Source organism: Heteronotia binoei, chromosome 9, assembly GCF_032191835.1.
Source record: "Heteronotia binoei isolate CCM8104 ecotype False Entrance Well chromosome 9, APGP_CSIRO_Hbin_v1, whole genome shotgun sequence".
NCBI classification, from domain to species: domain Eukaryota; kingdom Metazoa; phylum Chordata; class Lepidosauria; order Squamata; family Gekkonidae; genus Heteronotia; species Heteronotia binoei.
This window is the reverse complement of record NC_083231.1, coordinates 100,566,971-100,583,144: the sequence shown is the minus strand read 5'-3', so window position 1 is coordinate 100,583,144 and position 16,174 is coordinate 100,566,971. Positions and strand designations below refer to the sequence as shown.

Sequence of the window (16,174 nt, the reverse complement as noted above, 5' to 3'; positions counted from 1 at the left end):
GATTCAGAGAGAAGGGCGGGGTATAAATCTGCAGTCTTTATTGAGTCAACACATCTCATATTCTTCTTTTGAGAGAGGGAGAGAGATACACCTTTATTCTGTCAAACTTTGGACTTCAGATGGCTTCTCACTTGGCAGATGTCTACCAGTCACAGTGAAAATCCACTTCATGCATCTGGTGACTGGGCTCGAGCGTCAAGGAACCAGAAATGTTTGTTCTAGCATGTTATAGAACACTTCACCCAAAGGGTGATTAACATGTGGAATTGGCAGCTACAAGCATAGCCAGCTTCAAGAGGGGTTTGGATAAAAATATGGAGCAGAGGTCCATTAGTGGCTATTAGCCATAGTATATTACTGGAACTGTCTGGGGCAGTGATGCTCTGAATTCTTGGTGCTTGGGGGCAGGGCAAAGTGGAAGGGCTTCTAGCCCCACTTGTGAACCTCCTTTTTTTTTTTTGCCACTGTGTGACACGGAGTGTTGGACTGGATGGGCCATTGGCCTGATCCAACATGGCTTCTCTTATGTTCTTAGCATACTAAAGCCTGAATGTATAGCGCACTGGATAAACCACAGCACTGCGATTGCAAAGGACCAAGTTCAAGTTCCTGTCTGACAATGGGGTTTAATGGGTGACTTGATCCAAGTCATTGTCATTCAGACTAGCCCACCTCACAAGGCTCAACTCCTTGGTGGAAGCAAATTCTTTTTTCCCTTCATCTCAACTGAAACATTCAATAAAAGTGTTAGAAGTGCAATTATGGAAAAGTTAATTACTAGTGTTAAAAAATTTAAATATTCTAGCAGAAATTTTTTGCCATGAAAATCATCTTTGTTTTAGTTCAACCCTGTGTATTGGTTGTTTCAGTTAGTATAAAGTGCTCTGTGACTTTTCAGGGAGGCACTGACTGATTTTCAGAAATTCGAGTTTTGTTTATGAAGCAAGACTATTTCTCAGAAGCCTGCTGTGGTAGGTGCTAGGGGCATGCACTTAAAAAATCAGTGTTTTGGGGGTTTGGGTATAATGAACCTGAAAATTCCAATACTGGTATAGGATTCAGGAAATATTTGGTATTGCCAATTTCCCTCCAGCTCTATTATAATCTATCTGGGGCTCTCTGGGGAGCTGTTTTTTGAGGTAGAAGCATGAAATTTGCAGCATAGCTGTTGTCGCCTCTCCTCAGAACCCCTCCCCAAGTTTCAAAAAGTTTGGACCAGGGGGTCCAATTCTTTGGTCCCCAAAAGAAGGTGCTCCTTTCCTCCATTGTTTCCACTGGAGGGAAAACCACATTTAAATATATATGGTTCCTTTAAACGCCTTCTGCAAGCTGTGGTGCAAGTCTGTGCTGTGGTGAGTGAACTCAGAAAGCATTTAAAGGGAGTGCAGTTCCTTTAACTATCTGAGAGTCCATTCCAGTGGCATTTAGAGGGACTTAAGAGTCTTTTAAATATTCTGTAGCTGCGGCTATCTGGAGGCCCTGAAAAATCCTGAAAATTTTGGGGGGCAGCCATTTTCAGATAGCTGAATCACTAGCTCCCTCAATGATCAGCTGAGAAAACACCCTATGAATACCAATAAGGTATTTTTCAGGTATTTTTTTTCAGCTTGATTTATACCAAGTGCATACCCGAAATAGCCATTCTGTTTTAGGAGGTAATCCGCATGTCATTTCTGTAATGATTTCTGCTTCTTTCTTCAAAGGAAGGACTTTGTTAGCAGATATGTAGATTATGTCTTCAGCAAATCTGTGGAAAGAGTTTTCTACGCATTCGAGAGGGGGCTTTATAAAGTCCTGGACGAACGGGTCGTTGACTTCTTTGCCCCTGAGGAGCTGATGGAGGTGGCAACTGGAGAAGCGAATTATGATTGGGACATGTTTGAAAAGGTTGGTGGGGAGAGGGGTGCAGCCACCACCTTTGACCAGGATCACTCGTTGCTGTGTCTGTCAAGTTTCACTCACACATCTTTTTCCTCCTTTTCAAGAATACTGCCTACTGGGGAATATATAATATGGTCCACCCTACCATAAAGATGTTTTGGCAGGTTTTCCGTGGACTGACTTTGGCTGACAAAAAGAGCTTTTTATGTAAGTGTTAATTTAAGAAATATATATGCTGTTTGTTCTTCAGGGAGTTCAGGGTGGCAAACCTGGATGCCCTGCTCCCATTTTATCCTGACTATCTACTTCTCAGATATCAATTGCTCCAAGATCACTGGAAAGGCTTCATGACAGCAGAGCTCTGAAATCACATTGGCGCAGTCAGAAATATGATATTCTAACTATTACAGTACATGAGCAAGTATCCAATTTGTAAGCTGCTGCTACTTCAATGGTTTTTGGAATTTCCTGGTGGAAAGTGCTTTTTTCATCCAAATGCTGTGAATTGCTGTGCTAATATAGTACATCATTGGAATTCTGCAAGATTACCTCACCAGTCTCCCCCTAGGAGAATAGGGAGATGTTACTGTAATCAGGCCCACCGCATGGGGTTCTGCTGCCCGAGGCAGAACCCCAACGTCCCTCCCCACCCCGCGCGAGTAAATTTTTTGCATGCACGTAGCATGACGATATCACTCAGAGGTGACATCATCATGCAGGGCACTCGGCACATTCTCTCCGGAGCACTTGCCGAGTTTGGAGGGTGCTAGAGATGGGAAGTGAGTCTGAGGCCTGGGGACAGCATGAGTGGGGAGGCAGCACCTCCCCTCCCCCCTGCTGGGAGTTGGTGCCCTAGGGCAGGGATGGTCAAGGGTGGCTCTCCAGATGTTTTTTGCCTACAACTCCCATCAGCCCCAGCCAGCATGGCCAAAGGCTGGGGCTGATGGGAGTTGTAGGCAAAAAAACATCTGGAGAGCTACCCTTGGCCACCCCTGCCCTAGGCAGTTGCCTGGTTTGCCTACTCCCACGCGCCAGCCCCGGCTGTAATTTTGCAAAGAGAGAACACAGAAAGAAACCTCAAGTACCAAAGCAGAACACTCTTATGTTCTAAGATGTTAGTCAAGGTTCTAGGCAATATATTCACAATATTTCTTTCACAGCGTTACGCAATAATTAATTCCCAAATGTATCTGAAAAGAATTAATCATGGGATCATATCAAAGTGTTCTTAAAGGTATAGAAATCATTACAAAAACAGTCCATCTTAAAGAGGTTGCTGAAATGCTTCCATGCAGAAGGAGGTTCTTTAGTAAAGAGGTAGAAGATTTATGCGATCTGAAGAGAAACCAGAGTATGGAGGTTCTAAGTAGTATATTTCACAGTGTTTCTTTCACCGTATTTCACAATATATCAACGCAATTTTCAGATAAGTCAGCTTTTCAGGAATCAAGACCTTTCTTCAGGTTGGCATCATAAGAAGAGGAATATCCTCTTTCCATTAACAACTTTACTTCACTTAACAAGGTCCCAATTGTGTTCTTCAATGCGGCAAAGCTCAACTGATTCAGTGTCTCAGGTAGAAATATGTGAAATACACTATTTAGAACCTTTCTGCATGGAAGCATTTCAGCAACCTCTTTTAAGATGGACTCTTTTTGTAAATGGTTTCTATATTTAAACATTTTTATATGCTCCCATGATTGATTCTTTCTGGGTGCGTTTGGGCATTAGTGTGTAACACTGTGAAAAGAAATATTGTGAAATATATTGCTTAGAACCTTGATTAGCATCTTAGAACACAGAGTGTACTGCTTTGTTACTTGAGGTTGCTGTAATTTTGGCGGGCCTCTGATCAAATCAAGTATTCATTTATTATTCAAATTTATATTCCCCCTTTCCTGAAAGCATGCTCAAGGTGGAGCACAACATAAAAATAGACATAGAAAATCAGTATATATAACAAGTTCAGTAAAACAATATAAGTTCCTTTAAAAGCACAGAATTTCCAGCTGGGCTCAATTGGCCTCTACTACATAAACTGGGTACCTACAATAATAGATGGTACTTCAGTAATATCAGTGGTATCGGGAGGGGTGAGGGGCTAAGATCTATCTGGATGCCTGACTGCCTCAACCAAAGACCTGGTGGAACAATTCCATCTTTGCCCTGTGTATTAGGTAGGGCTGAGAGAGGAACTGCCACCAAAGCATTTTGTAAGTTTAATGGTTTAAGCTGGAGAGCAGGGGAAGTTTCCCAGTTCGAAACCATCATTCCTTTAGCACTACTATACTAACTATCTTAAAATGAGTCCACTCTCAAGCTCAAAACGTGTCTTGCTGAAGATGAGAGTGTTCTACATTAGATTTGTTTTGGGAGTCCCATAATATTAACTGTGCTTTAAACCCTTCAGCCTGTGGGGTATACTTTATAGGCACCTGCACTGTTGTCCTTGTATTTTGATACCATATTACAAGGGAAAGTGTGTCTCTTTATGTGGCAAATTGCCTGAGACAGAGGACTGCAGAGAGCCCATACCCTTGACTTCATTGTTGCTGCATTCATGCGTATGTGTTGTTTCCAGTTGTCTCCTTCTGCATGGGAGCAGTATCTCGCTTCCCCCACTGCCACTGGGTTTTGTTACTCTGGACATACTTGGAATCATCTGTTTTCTGGCTTGGCTTATGAGCGTCAACTAAACTGTATCTGTCATCTTCAGTGTTTGTCTCAGGAAGTGACCGGCTGCCTGTAAAACCAAAGGAGGACATGCACCTAAAAATTCATTCGCGTGAGGGGCTTTCAGAAGATCACCTTCCTGAAGCCCAGACCTGCTGTCAAATTCTACTTCTGCCTCCTTATTCCACAATAGAAAAACTGAAGGAGAAACTTTTCCTGGCCATTGAGAACAATCGAGGCTTCGGCAAACCATGAAGCTGCTAATTTCATAGACGCAAGTGCAAGTTTATAGCTTAGCTTACTGCAGTAGTGTGATTCAGTGCTTGGTGGACATGTGTCTCGCGTGGGGGGGGGGGCGTTTCTCTGTCTTTGAAACAACAGCTATAGCAGAGAAGGGACAAACAGATGAAATTCAGGAAGCAAGAAGGAAATTTTACCCATTTGTTGATTCCTGCTGGTTCCTGGAGACCATCATAGACTTTTGAAGACAGACTCATTTCTAATAAAGTATTGTTTTATATTGCTTATAAATTTTCCACTAGAGGCTATTTCTAATAAAATATTGTTTTTACATTTGCCCTGTTGACTTCTTGATCACTCTGTTCAATGGCTGGATATTTTATCGTCTCTAAACGACTTAGGGCATCTTAACAGCAGACTTTCAAGGTGGTTTTTTGAACAAGATAATCATGATGGTTCAGGGTCACCCTCCAAACAGGGATTGGCACCTGGCTGGTCAGGCTCAAGTCCAGGGCTCTTAACCACAACAGAGGGCAACTAGAATGATTAAAGGGTTGAAACACTTTCCCTATGGAGAGAGGTTAAAATGCTTGGGGCTCTTTAGCATGGAGAAACGTTGACTGAGAGGTGACATGAGAGAAGTTTACAAGATTATGCATGGGATAGAGAAGGTAGAGAAGTACTTTTCTCCCTTTCCCACAATACAAGAACTCGTGGGTTACTCAATGAAACTGCTGAGCAGTTGGGTTAGAACTAATAAAAGGAAGGAAGTCTTCACCCAAAGGGTGATTAACACATGGAATTCACTGCCACAGGAGGTGGCGGCTACAAGCATAGACAGCTTCAAGAGGGGATTGGATAAGCATATGGAGCAGAAGTCCATCAGTGGCTATTGGCAGGGTATAGATGGAACTCTCTGTCTGGGGCAGTGATGTTCTGTATTCTTGTCCTTGGTGGGGCACAGTGGGAGGACTTCTAGTAGTCCTGGCCTCACTGGTGGACCTCCTGGTGGCACTCGGGGTGTTTTTTTTTTCTTTTTGGCCACTGTGTGACAGTGTTGGACTGGATGGGCCATTGGCCTGATCCAACATGGCTTCTCTTATGTTGGTTAGGTAATGTTCGTTAAGCATGTGGCAAAACCATAAAATCCATGTTTTAGTTCAAATGTATAATCTGGCATTCCTCACCCGCACTTTACATGTGGGGGTCAAAGCACCAGCTTACAGTTAAATCCTTGGAATGCATATTCCCCCTTCCCAAAGCAACACTGGAAACAAACCTAGAGTTTGAGTCAGCCAATATAACTACCAATAGTCAGGTGGACAACCAGGTTGGTCTGAAGCTTCCAGAAAGCTTTTGATAAAGTTCCTCATCAAAGGCTCCTTAGTAAGCTCAAGAGTCATGGAGTAAAAGGACAGGTCCTCCTGTGGATCAAAAACTGGCTAATTAATAGGAACCAGAGAGAGTATAAATGGGCAGTCTTCACAGTGGAGGACGGTAAGCAGTGGGGTGCCGCAGAGCTCAGTACTGGGTCCCATGCTCTTTAACTTGTTCATTAATGATCCGGAGTTGGGAGTAAGCAGTGAAGTGGTCAAGTTTGCAGATGACACTAAATTGTTCAGGGTGGTGAGAACCAGAGAGGATTGTGAGGCACTCCAAAGGGATCTGTTGAGGCTGCGTCAACGTGGCAGATGAAGTTCAATGTGGCCAAGTGCAAAGTAATGCACATTGGAGCCAAGAATCCCACCTACAAATACAAGTTGATGGGTTGTGAACTTGCAGAGACTGACCAAGAGAGATCTTGGGGTTGTGATAGATAACTCACTGAAAATGACAAGACAGTATGCGATTGCAATAAAAAAGGCCAACGGCATGCTGGGAATTATTAGGAAGAATTGAAAACAAATCAGCTAGTATATTGTCCCTGTATAAATCGATGGTGCGGTCTCATTTGGAATACTGTGTACAATTCTGGTCACTGCACCTCAAAAAGGATATTATAGCATTGGAAAAAATGCAGAAAAGGGCAACTAGAATGATTAAAGGTTTGGAACACTTTCCCTATGAAGAAAAGTTAAAACGCTTGGGGCGGGGGGCGGAGCGTCGCGAGTTAATGGCGGACGCAACCTAAGCTAGCTCCGATCTCCTCCTTCCTCAAAACCTTCAGAAATCAACGAAACAAACTCTAATGCCTACAAAAACAAAAGGAAAAGCCGTCCGAAGCAAACAGAAGCAAGCTCCGAAAAAGAAAACTTTGGTGTCGGCTTTCTTCTTGCCTGAAAACGCTTTAAAGGTGGGTGACTCGACCGCGTGCTCCCCAGACGGCCCTAATATGGCGCCCACTCCGACCTCTCCCAGGCCTGCTGACGCTGCTCAGTCTGATAGCGAAGCAGAAAGACCAATCACTAAAAAAGACCTAGATCTATTAAAAATGGACATCCACAAGTATTTTAATGAAGCCATTATAGATCATATCAAGCCACTGAAAGAAAAGATTGGGGAGCTCACAGAAGACCTCAATACGACTGCAAACATAGCTGAACGCTCAGCAGAGCTGGGCTTGTCGTTAAAAAGGGAAGTCACCACCTTAAAAGAAAACGAGCATAAATTGCAAAACAGACTGGCAACCTTGGAACATAAATGGCGTGCCCTAAATATTAAGCTTCGCGGATTTGATGAGAAAGCGGAAGAGAAAAAGGACTTGCTGCTTTTTGTGGCAGACTGGCTGAGGGAGACATTTTCCCTTCCCGACAACGTGGCTGCTAGTATAGTTCGAGTTCAAAGACTGGGCGCCATTTCCTCGCAACGGCGCAATTTTACTAGAGACATTCTAGTCCAATTTACTAACTCTCGACTGAAAGACCTTATACTCCAAAAATCAAGGCAAATGGATGCTATCGTATACAGGGGGAAAAAATTTTTGCTCCTGCTTGATCTTTCGCCAGAATCACTTGAGAAAAGGAGAAAGCTAAAGATCGTTTCCAGCAAGCTGCATGAGAGCAACCTTAGGTTCAGATGGAGCCCGACTTCGGATCTCCTGTTGTTTAAAAATGGCGCCTTTTACAAGATCCATGATGCACAGTCAGGAATCACAGCGTTGAATGCTCTTGCCATCAAATACTCAGAAGAAGAAGAAAAAGAGCTACGAAAGAACTTTGAAGCGCCTGTAGACAACCAGCCATCTGAAGATGCGGTTTAAATCTCTGCAACTCTACATAAACTCCATTGGAGCTAACAAAAAGTTAATTTGCCTCAATAGCCCCGTTGGGCTTTTATCTTACAAAAACTGTTATGAAACTGTTATGCCAATGTTAACCTTGAGAACTCTGCTTTACTAAGCTCAGCAGAAGAACTGATTGCTAGGGTAATGCATCATTTAACAAACAGAGATGTAAAACATACATGTTAACTAACAAAATCAATGAGCCCAAGCAATCCTGTTGGGGGGGGGGGGTTTACCTGTGTGAAATCATTTTGAATTTGTTATGCAACTGTTAACCCATAGAAAGCTGTTTTACAAGTCTCGTTAATAGAGCTGCTTGTAAGGGAAATGTTTTCATAGACATACCTACATTGCCTTAAAACTTCTGATGAGGCCTTTTTCTTTTGAACTAATGGAATTTTTTGACCGTTAACATTTATTGTGCTTTTCCTCACTAGCTCCACAGGAGAGGTTATGCAACTAACTTTTATTTCCAGATCTGGCAACAGCACTCTTGCCTTCAATATCCATACAGCAACTAATGGTGCAAAGCACGCATATTAAGGCTAAGTTCATCTCTTCATGGTTTCTAAGGTTGATATTTATATTACCCAGATGTTAGAGTTTTTAAGGCTTAATAAATGAGGATGGGGGAGGAAGGTTAAAGTATTTGTGCTTTACTTGTAGCTTTTGCCCTCTTGGTAGGGATTTGAGAGTTTCAAATAAGGGAAACCTAAAGGGGTTTTTTCCCTAGCTCCCTAGTTACTGGGTAGCTGTGAAACTTCACCCAAGAATTGGGTGCGAGTGAGTAGAATATAGTTGTCTTGTTCTTTATTGGCGGGTGGATTGGCATTCCCCCCCTTTCCTTCTTTTTTTTTTTTTTCCCCTTGTCTTTTCCTTATTAATTTAACTCTGCTATTTCCTCGACTTAGTTACCAGCTCTTATAAAATAGCAATTCACATTAGGATTGATCTAGTTTGCATTAGTGAAACAACACCTTAAGTCTCCTGGTAAAGTGTACTAAACCTCACGCTTAATGCCTATAATGTCTAAAAGTCTGAAACTGTTAACTTGGAACTGCAGAGGGTTTAAACACCCAATTAAGCGCTCTCGCATTTCTAACTTTCTAGCAAGGCAGCGACCGCATGTGGTCTGCCTGCAAGAAACTCATGTGAAGAAACAAGCCCCTTTCGGGTTGCGCTCTAAATGGTTCAATCAGATCTATCATGCGCCAGGCTCATCTAAAGCAAGAGGGGTGGCAATCCTATTTTCTAAAGACACTGTTTTTGATTTGCATGATACCAAATCAGACCCCAAAGGACGATATATTTTTGTTAAAGGTACTTTGAACGGTAAACCCATAACGGTTGTTTCTATTTATGCACCCAACAGCAGCCAATTGTCCTTTTTGAGAGAGACCTTCGCTGAGCTGATGGATTTCAAGCATGGTGAGCTTATTGTTGGAGGTGATCTTAACTACATCGCAGATCTGAACCTCGATAAGACAGGGGGTAAGAAGCCCAAAAAGAGACACACTAAAGAAACAGGCCTAAACAACCTCTTGCAATCCTTAAATCTAATAGACGCCTGGAGGGCATTACACCAAAAAGCAAGAGATTACACTTACTTCTCACACGTGCATAACGTATACTCCAGGATTGACTACATTTTAACTTCCCCAGCTCTCTTAGCTTGTATCCATGATGTTGAAATCGGTTCCCGGACCATCTCAGACCACTCATGGGTAGCAGCTAATTTCATGATGCAAGAGCTAAATAGCAAAGGGCAGACCTGGACTTTGAATAAACTCTTGTTGACGAAAGACAGCATTTGCGATAGGGTAGATAAACAGATTCAAGAATACTTTCAATTCAATGACAACTGCGGAGTTGCACAAAACGTAGTATGGGATGCCTTCAAGGCTGTTCTTAGAGGCAACTTAATCTCTTTGGCTGCATTCTGCCACAGAAACAGAAATAAAGATATTTTGGAACTTAGATCCAAAATCACTGAATTGGAAACAAAACATAAGAAATTTGGAGGAAAGAAAACCCTTAAAAAACTAACTATGGAAAGAAATAAATTAGACCTAATTGAAACCTCAGACGTCCAAAAAAATCTACTATATTTGAAACAACGCTATGTTACTAAAACAGCAAAATCCCTGAGATTATTAAAATTTAGACTCCAGCAAAATAAGGCAAACTCTCAAATCCATTCTATTAAATCGCCTCAAGGCAATTTGCACGTCATACCCCAGGAAATTACTAAAGTTTTCCAAGACTACTACTCCACCCTGTATAGTACAGCTATAGAGGCAGATTTGGACTTCAAAAAGTATTTGAGGGACATGAAATTCGACCGGAAACTGTCAACTAACGATGCTGAGTTCATGGATAGGCCTATTTCAGAAATAGAAGTTCGTGAAGCGCTCTCCTCAATCAAAAACAACAAGGCGGTTGGTAATGATGGATTTCCTATCGAATTTTATAAAAGATTTAGTTCTAGTTTGCTACCCCCTTTAACGAAAACATGTAATTTGGCAATGTCAGAAGGCACTATACCTGAGACTTGGAAAGACTCAAAAATGATAGTTATTCATAAGGAAGGGAGAGACAAACAAGACCCTAAATCTTTTCGACCAATTTCGCTCCTAAATCATGACTTTAAAATTTTTTCCACAGTGCTGGCCCGCAGACTAAACAAAATTATCAATGCATATGTCCATCCGGATCAGACAGGATTCATTCCTGGCCGGTCCATTGCCGATAACATTAGGAGAACACTCAATCTAATTCATTTCGGTAAATCAACACAAACAACTTCTCTTATTGCTTCGTTAGACGCCGAGAAGGCCTTTGATAGGTTGGAAATTAAATATTTGAAAGCAGTGCTGGAACAAATGGGCTTTGGGGAAAAATTTCTAAACTCAATAGCTGCCATTTATAATCAACCGAAAACACAAATTAGTATTAACACCCTCAAATCTGAAGTAATCACTTTATCTAGAGGTACGCGACAGGGTTGCCCCTTGTCTCCGATCCTATTTGCCCTCTCACTAGAGCCTTTAGCTCACCTAATACGGATGGACCCCGAAATTGAAGGTATAAGAGTTGCTGGAGTAACCCATAAAATTAGTCTGTTTGCAGATGACGCGGTCATATACTTAAGCAATCCATTAAAATCTTTAACTAAATTAATGCAAACAATAGACACCTTTGGAAAATTTTCTGGCCTTGCTATTAACATATCTAAATCAGAAATCTTTCCAATTTATGTTCCTGCTAAGGTGCGCCGGGACATTATGCTTACCTTCCCCTTTAAATGGGTCGATAAAGCCTGGCGACATTTGGGGGTCCAAATTCCTATAGACCTAGCCAACTTGATTAGTGCAAATTATGGGCAACTCTTTAAAAAGGTTAAATTAGATCTACAGTCCTGGGCAAAACTTCAACTCAACCTGCTGGAGAAAATTGATTTATTAAAAACTTTTGTGATGCCTAAATTTCTTTTCTTATTTCAAAACATTCCTGTAGATATCCCAAGAGGTGAAATGAAAATGTGGCAAAAAAGCTTTTCCCTGTTTCTGTGGCAGAATAAAAAACCAAGAATAGCATATCATCTTCTGGCCAAACCTAGTGCCAAGGGAGGTCTAGGTGCGCCAATCTTAGAAAAATATCACTTGGCGGCCCAGCTGCGGAACATCCTAATATATTCTAAGAAAAGCTGTGACCTACCCTGGCTGCAAATAGAGGCAGCAAGTGTTCTTCCTGCTCATCTCAATGAATTTGTATGGGTTAGCGAAACGGATAGGAAAAAAACCAGCTTAGCTAACCCCTTCCTACGCTACACACTACAACTCTGGGACAAGTATAGATCTGTAGTGACTCAGCCATCAACCCCGATTATGTCTTTCTTGGGGCAACCCTGGTTCCCGCCGGGCATGCCCAAAGAAAACTTCCAAACCTGGAGAAAAGGAAAAATTATGAGAATTACTGACATTAGCGCCAAAGGTAAATTATATACGCGTGAGCAGCTCAAGACCAAATTCAAAGTCGAAATCCCTTGGTTTGAGTATCATCAGATACATGATACTCTAAACAATGTGATCCCTGTGATGCTACCAGTTAATCAGTTGAATGCCTTCGAGAAATTAATACATGATGAAAATACGACAATGAGAGGTGTAATTGCAAAAATATACTTTTTATTAAATCAAAAAAATTGGGCACACCCGACATCACAGCAAAATGCATGGGCTAAGGACTGTAGCACACACCTGACTGAGGAACAGTGGCATACAATTTGGACTTCATCTTTATGTAAATCTAGATGCGTTAATTTTAAATTGCAGCAATACAAAATAATCTCGAGATGGTATCTGACTCCACAAATGCTAAGCCATGCACAGAAAAACATCAGCTCCCTCTGTTGGAAAGGTTGTGGGACTTCTGGCTCCTTCCTCCATTGTTGGTGGTCGTGTCAAAAAGTGCAGACATTCTGGAATAGTATAATTACCAAAATTGAAGCAATTGTACAGGAAACCATCCCTCATACCCCTGATTTTGTCCTTCTTAATTTGTGGCCGAAAACAGCCTACTCCAAATTGAAATCAGAACTCATCTCACTCTTGCTCTTAGCAGGAAAACTGCTGCTTGCAAAACTTTGGAAGAGCACTAAGATACCTTCAATAACTCGCTGGTTTCAAAAGGTGTGGGAACTTATAATACAAGATAAGATTGCCTCTCAACTCATCGCGGGGGACAACCCCAGATTAGGGGGAAATTTTGTGGAAAGATGGTTTCCTTTTTTAGACTTTATAAACAAAAACACATCCAAGAAGTATGCAATGCCGAAAAAGTTCCTGGACTTTGTTTTATACTGAAACTTGGCTTGCACAGACCGGGCCTGCTTGAAATTATTTAGGCAACTGCTTAGGGACACGACCATGTTATAAGTATAGATGCCAATGTATAAAGGTGGATTCATGGTTAAATGCAAACATATGAATATGTATGCTGGTTATTATCATATATTTATCACTCCTTTATTTATTTTTGTATTTATTTATCTATTTACTTTTTCTTTTACTTGGTTCTAAAAGTTTGGTTGCTACACCTTTGTCGACATATGCATGGAAGCTGTGTTTGAGCTAATCACTTGTGTTTGTATAAGAAATGTTATTATCGTTCTTTTTCTTATAAAATAAAAATTTTAAGTTAAAAAAAAAAAACGCTTGGGGCTCTTTAGCTTGGAGAAACATCGATTGTGGGGTGACATGATAGAGGTTTACTAGATTATGAATGGGATGGAGAAAGTAGAGAAAAGTCCTTTTCTCCCTTTCTCACAATACAAGAACTTGTAGGCATTCAATGAAATTGCTGTGCAGTCAGGTTAAAACGGATAAAAGGAAGTATTTCTTCACCCAAAGGGTGATTAACATGTGGAATTCACTGCCACAGGAGGTGGTGGCAGCTACTAGCATAGCCAGCTTTAAGAGGGGATTGGATAAAAATATGGAGCAGAGGTCCATCAGTGGCTATTAGCCACAGTATATATATGTGTGTGTGTATGTATATACACACACACATATATTGACCACTGTGTGACACAGTGTTGGACTGGATGGGCCATTGGACTGATCCAACATGGCTTCTCTTATGTTCTTAAGCAATAGAACGAAGTTTGAGTCCAGTGGCACCTTTTCAAGACCAACAATGTCAGTTTGGTGTAATGGCTAAATGTGCAGACTTATTTGGGAGAACTGGGGTTGATTCCCCACTCTTTCACATGCACCTGTTGATGTGACCTTGAATCAGTCACAAGTTCTTGCAAAGCTATTCCCCACAAGAGCAGTTTCTGTCAGAGCTCTCTCAGCCCCACGTACCTTACAGTGTGTCTGCTGTGGGAAGGGAAAGGGGATTGATTGTAGGCTGCTCTGAAACTCGGCTTGTGAAGGGCAGGGTTTAAATTCAATCTCCTCTTCTTAATTCTTGGTATAAGCTTTTCTGTGCTTGGACATTTCCTCAGAGATTCTTCAGGTATCTGAAGTGTGAATGCACACAAAAGCTTCTACCCAGAATTAAACTTTGTTGGTCTTAAAGATGCCACTGGACTCATTTTTAATGCAACTCTTCTCAAAGCTTTGCTTAAGACACCGTTCTCTTTTATCTCAGAACCTGGAATGTGAAGGTAAAGGATTTGCATTGTTTGGGGTTCTTCCTCTGGCCCTTTTTAGGCGTAGCATTTTGAGCTGTACTGAAATGTCAGCATGTGTGTGATGGGTCATCAAAGACAGGGTGCTCTTTTAAGGCATGCTGAACTGAGACTCCTGACTTGTGTACCTCCTGGCCAGTTCTAGGCAGGAATGTGTGGCTTTTACATACCAACAACAGCTTAGTATTGAGCAACAAACTTAAAACAATTTGCCTCCTTTCAGAGCTTGGGTATTGTCAAGTGTGTGTGTGCTGTCAAGTTGCAGCTGACCCACAGGGACTCCACGGGGCTTTCAATGAAAGATATTCCCAGGCAGTTTGCCACTGTCTCTGTGTAGTGACCCTCACCCAATAACCAGGGCTTTTCTTGAGCAGGAACGCCAGGGGGTGTGGCCTAATATGTAAACAAGTTCCTGCTGAACTTTTTCCACAAAAAAGGGCCTTTTCCCACAATGTAAAGTAGTGAGTGCTGGAGATCAATTGTAATAGTGGGATGGAGATTTCCAGGTACCACCTGGAGGCTGGTAACTATACATCTTACAGATTTTTGCTGGAGGAGGGAACTAGGAGCTTCTTACAGTGGAAGCTGTGCACATGAGCATGCTGCTGCTTTTGTGTTGCACTTAAAAGCATTCCAGCGTAAAAATCCGGACATTTTCCTGGAACGGTGGCACCTCGATTCACCCAGTCCACGTTTCTGTAGTGCGATCCATTGCTGTTGATGTGATCTGCAAAGACTGCGATTCTTATGATGAGTTTGGTTGGGTCCCATGTAAAAAGCGTGAGGCATGATGGGACCCGCGGTCTTTCTGGTACGGCCACGGACCCTGATTTGGTGGGTGGATGACTGCTGGTGGTGGTGACCCATGCAAAAAACGGCTGGGCGGGGTTAGGTAGCTCTGGTGGGCGGGGCCTAGGAAAGGCTGGGCTCCCTCGAGGATTTGGAGGGTGGGTCTCCTGCTGCTCACGGCTAGTCCTTAAATTGGACGGTAGAGAAGAAGCCGCCGGAGAGATTTGGGGCGCAACCGCGACATGCTCTACTGCTGGGGGGAAGGCGCCTGCGGGCAGCTGGGCCTGGGCGAGGAGCAGCCGGTGCGTTTCCGTGCGGCGCCCGAGGCGCTGTGGAGGCGCGGGGTGCGGCTGGTGGCCTGCGGGGAGCTGCACACGCTGCTGCTTCACCCCGACGGCGGCGTCTCTTCTTGCGGGGACAACGCGCGGGGCCAGCTGGGCAGGAGGCTCCCCGCAGGGCGGCTCCGCAGCTCCGTGCCAGGTACGAACCCCCCCCCCCTTTCCCAGCCCAGATTTCCCGCAAAATCCGTCTCCAAGGAGGGGGTGGCAGCAGAGAGGACCCCTGGGAGAAGACGTGCTCTTAGGGCAACACTCTAAGGCCAGTTTGGGCGGGGCCCTTTTCCAGATCCCAGGGGCCGTCGAGGCCCGCCCGCCTTGATCTCGCCTCGCTCTGGCCATGAAGAGGCCATTGGGGAGGGGGGGATAGACTTGCAGTGAAGGCAGCGCAGAGCAGTTGGGCGAGTCGCTCTTCTTCCGCGCGCGCGCTCCGAGTTCTGCCTGCAGCTGTTGTTCTCTTGCAACATCTGCCAGGTTCTACTCGGCGAGTGCCGCCGAGCCGGCAGGGTCTACTTTGCAAGAGGTTTCTCTGAGCGACTCTTTATCTATTCAGGCGCGCCCATCCGGGGGGCGGGGTTGATGGCAATCCGGTCGTGATCGGCTGCGATGGGCGGGAAAACCATTCAGCGCTCTTAAGTTTCGGTTTCCATTTCTGGCTTCTGCGGTTGCGAGAATGAGTCACGCTGTGCGCGTTTACTTTCGGTTTCCCTTCTTGGCGGGGACGCGCTGTATAGGCGGCCTCCACACAAGTGCTTTAGCGATCCAGTATGGTGGTGGGAGGGTGTTTCTTGTCTTCTTGCGGATGAAGCCACTACCTGTGGATTGCTGAAGAGAGGG

At 43.4% G+C, this 16,174-nt stretch overlaps 2 protein-coding genes across 2 annotated transcripts in view; both read left to right on the top strand.

The window, feature by feature from the left end:
- Positions 1 to 5,130, top strand: part of LOC132577334 (probable E3 ubiquitin-protein ligase HERC6) — a 44,347-nt gene extending 39,217 nt beyond the window's left edge. Inside the window, exons 21-23 of the mRNA XM_060247066.1 lie at positions 1,704 to 1,887; positions 1,986 to 2,088; positions 4,598 to 5,130. Of these exons, the coding sequence (XP_060103049.1) occupies positions 1,704 to 1,887; positions 1,986 to 2,088; positions 4,598 to 4,809 (499 nt within the window). The 3' untranslated portion in view covers positions 4,810 to 5,130. The remainder of the gene's footprint in view (positions 1 to 1,703; positions 1,888 to 1,985; positions 2,089 to 4,597) is intronic.
- Positions 5,131 to 15,244: 10,114 nt separating this feature from the next.
- LOC132577335 (probable E3 ubiquitin-protein ligase HERC6) overlaps positions 15,245 to 16,174 on the top strand; it is a 34,720-nt gene continuing 33,790 nt past the window's right edge. The window contains exon 1 of the mRNA XM_060247067.1: positions 15,245 to 15,482. Within this exon, the coding sequence (XP_060103050.1) occupies positions 15,245 to 15,482 (238 nt within the window). The remainder of the gene's footprint in view (positions 15,483 to 16,174) is intronic.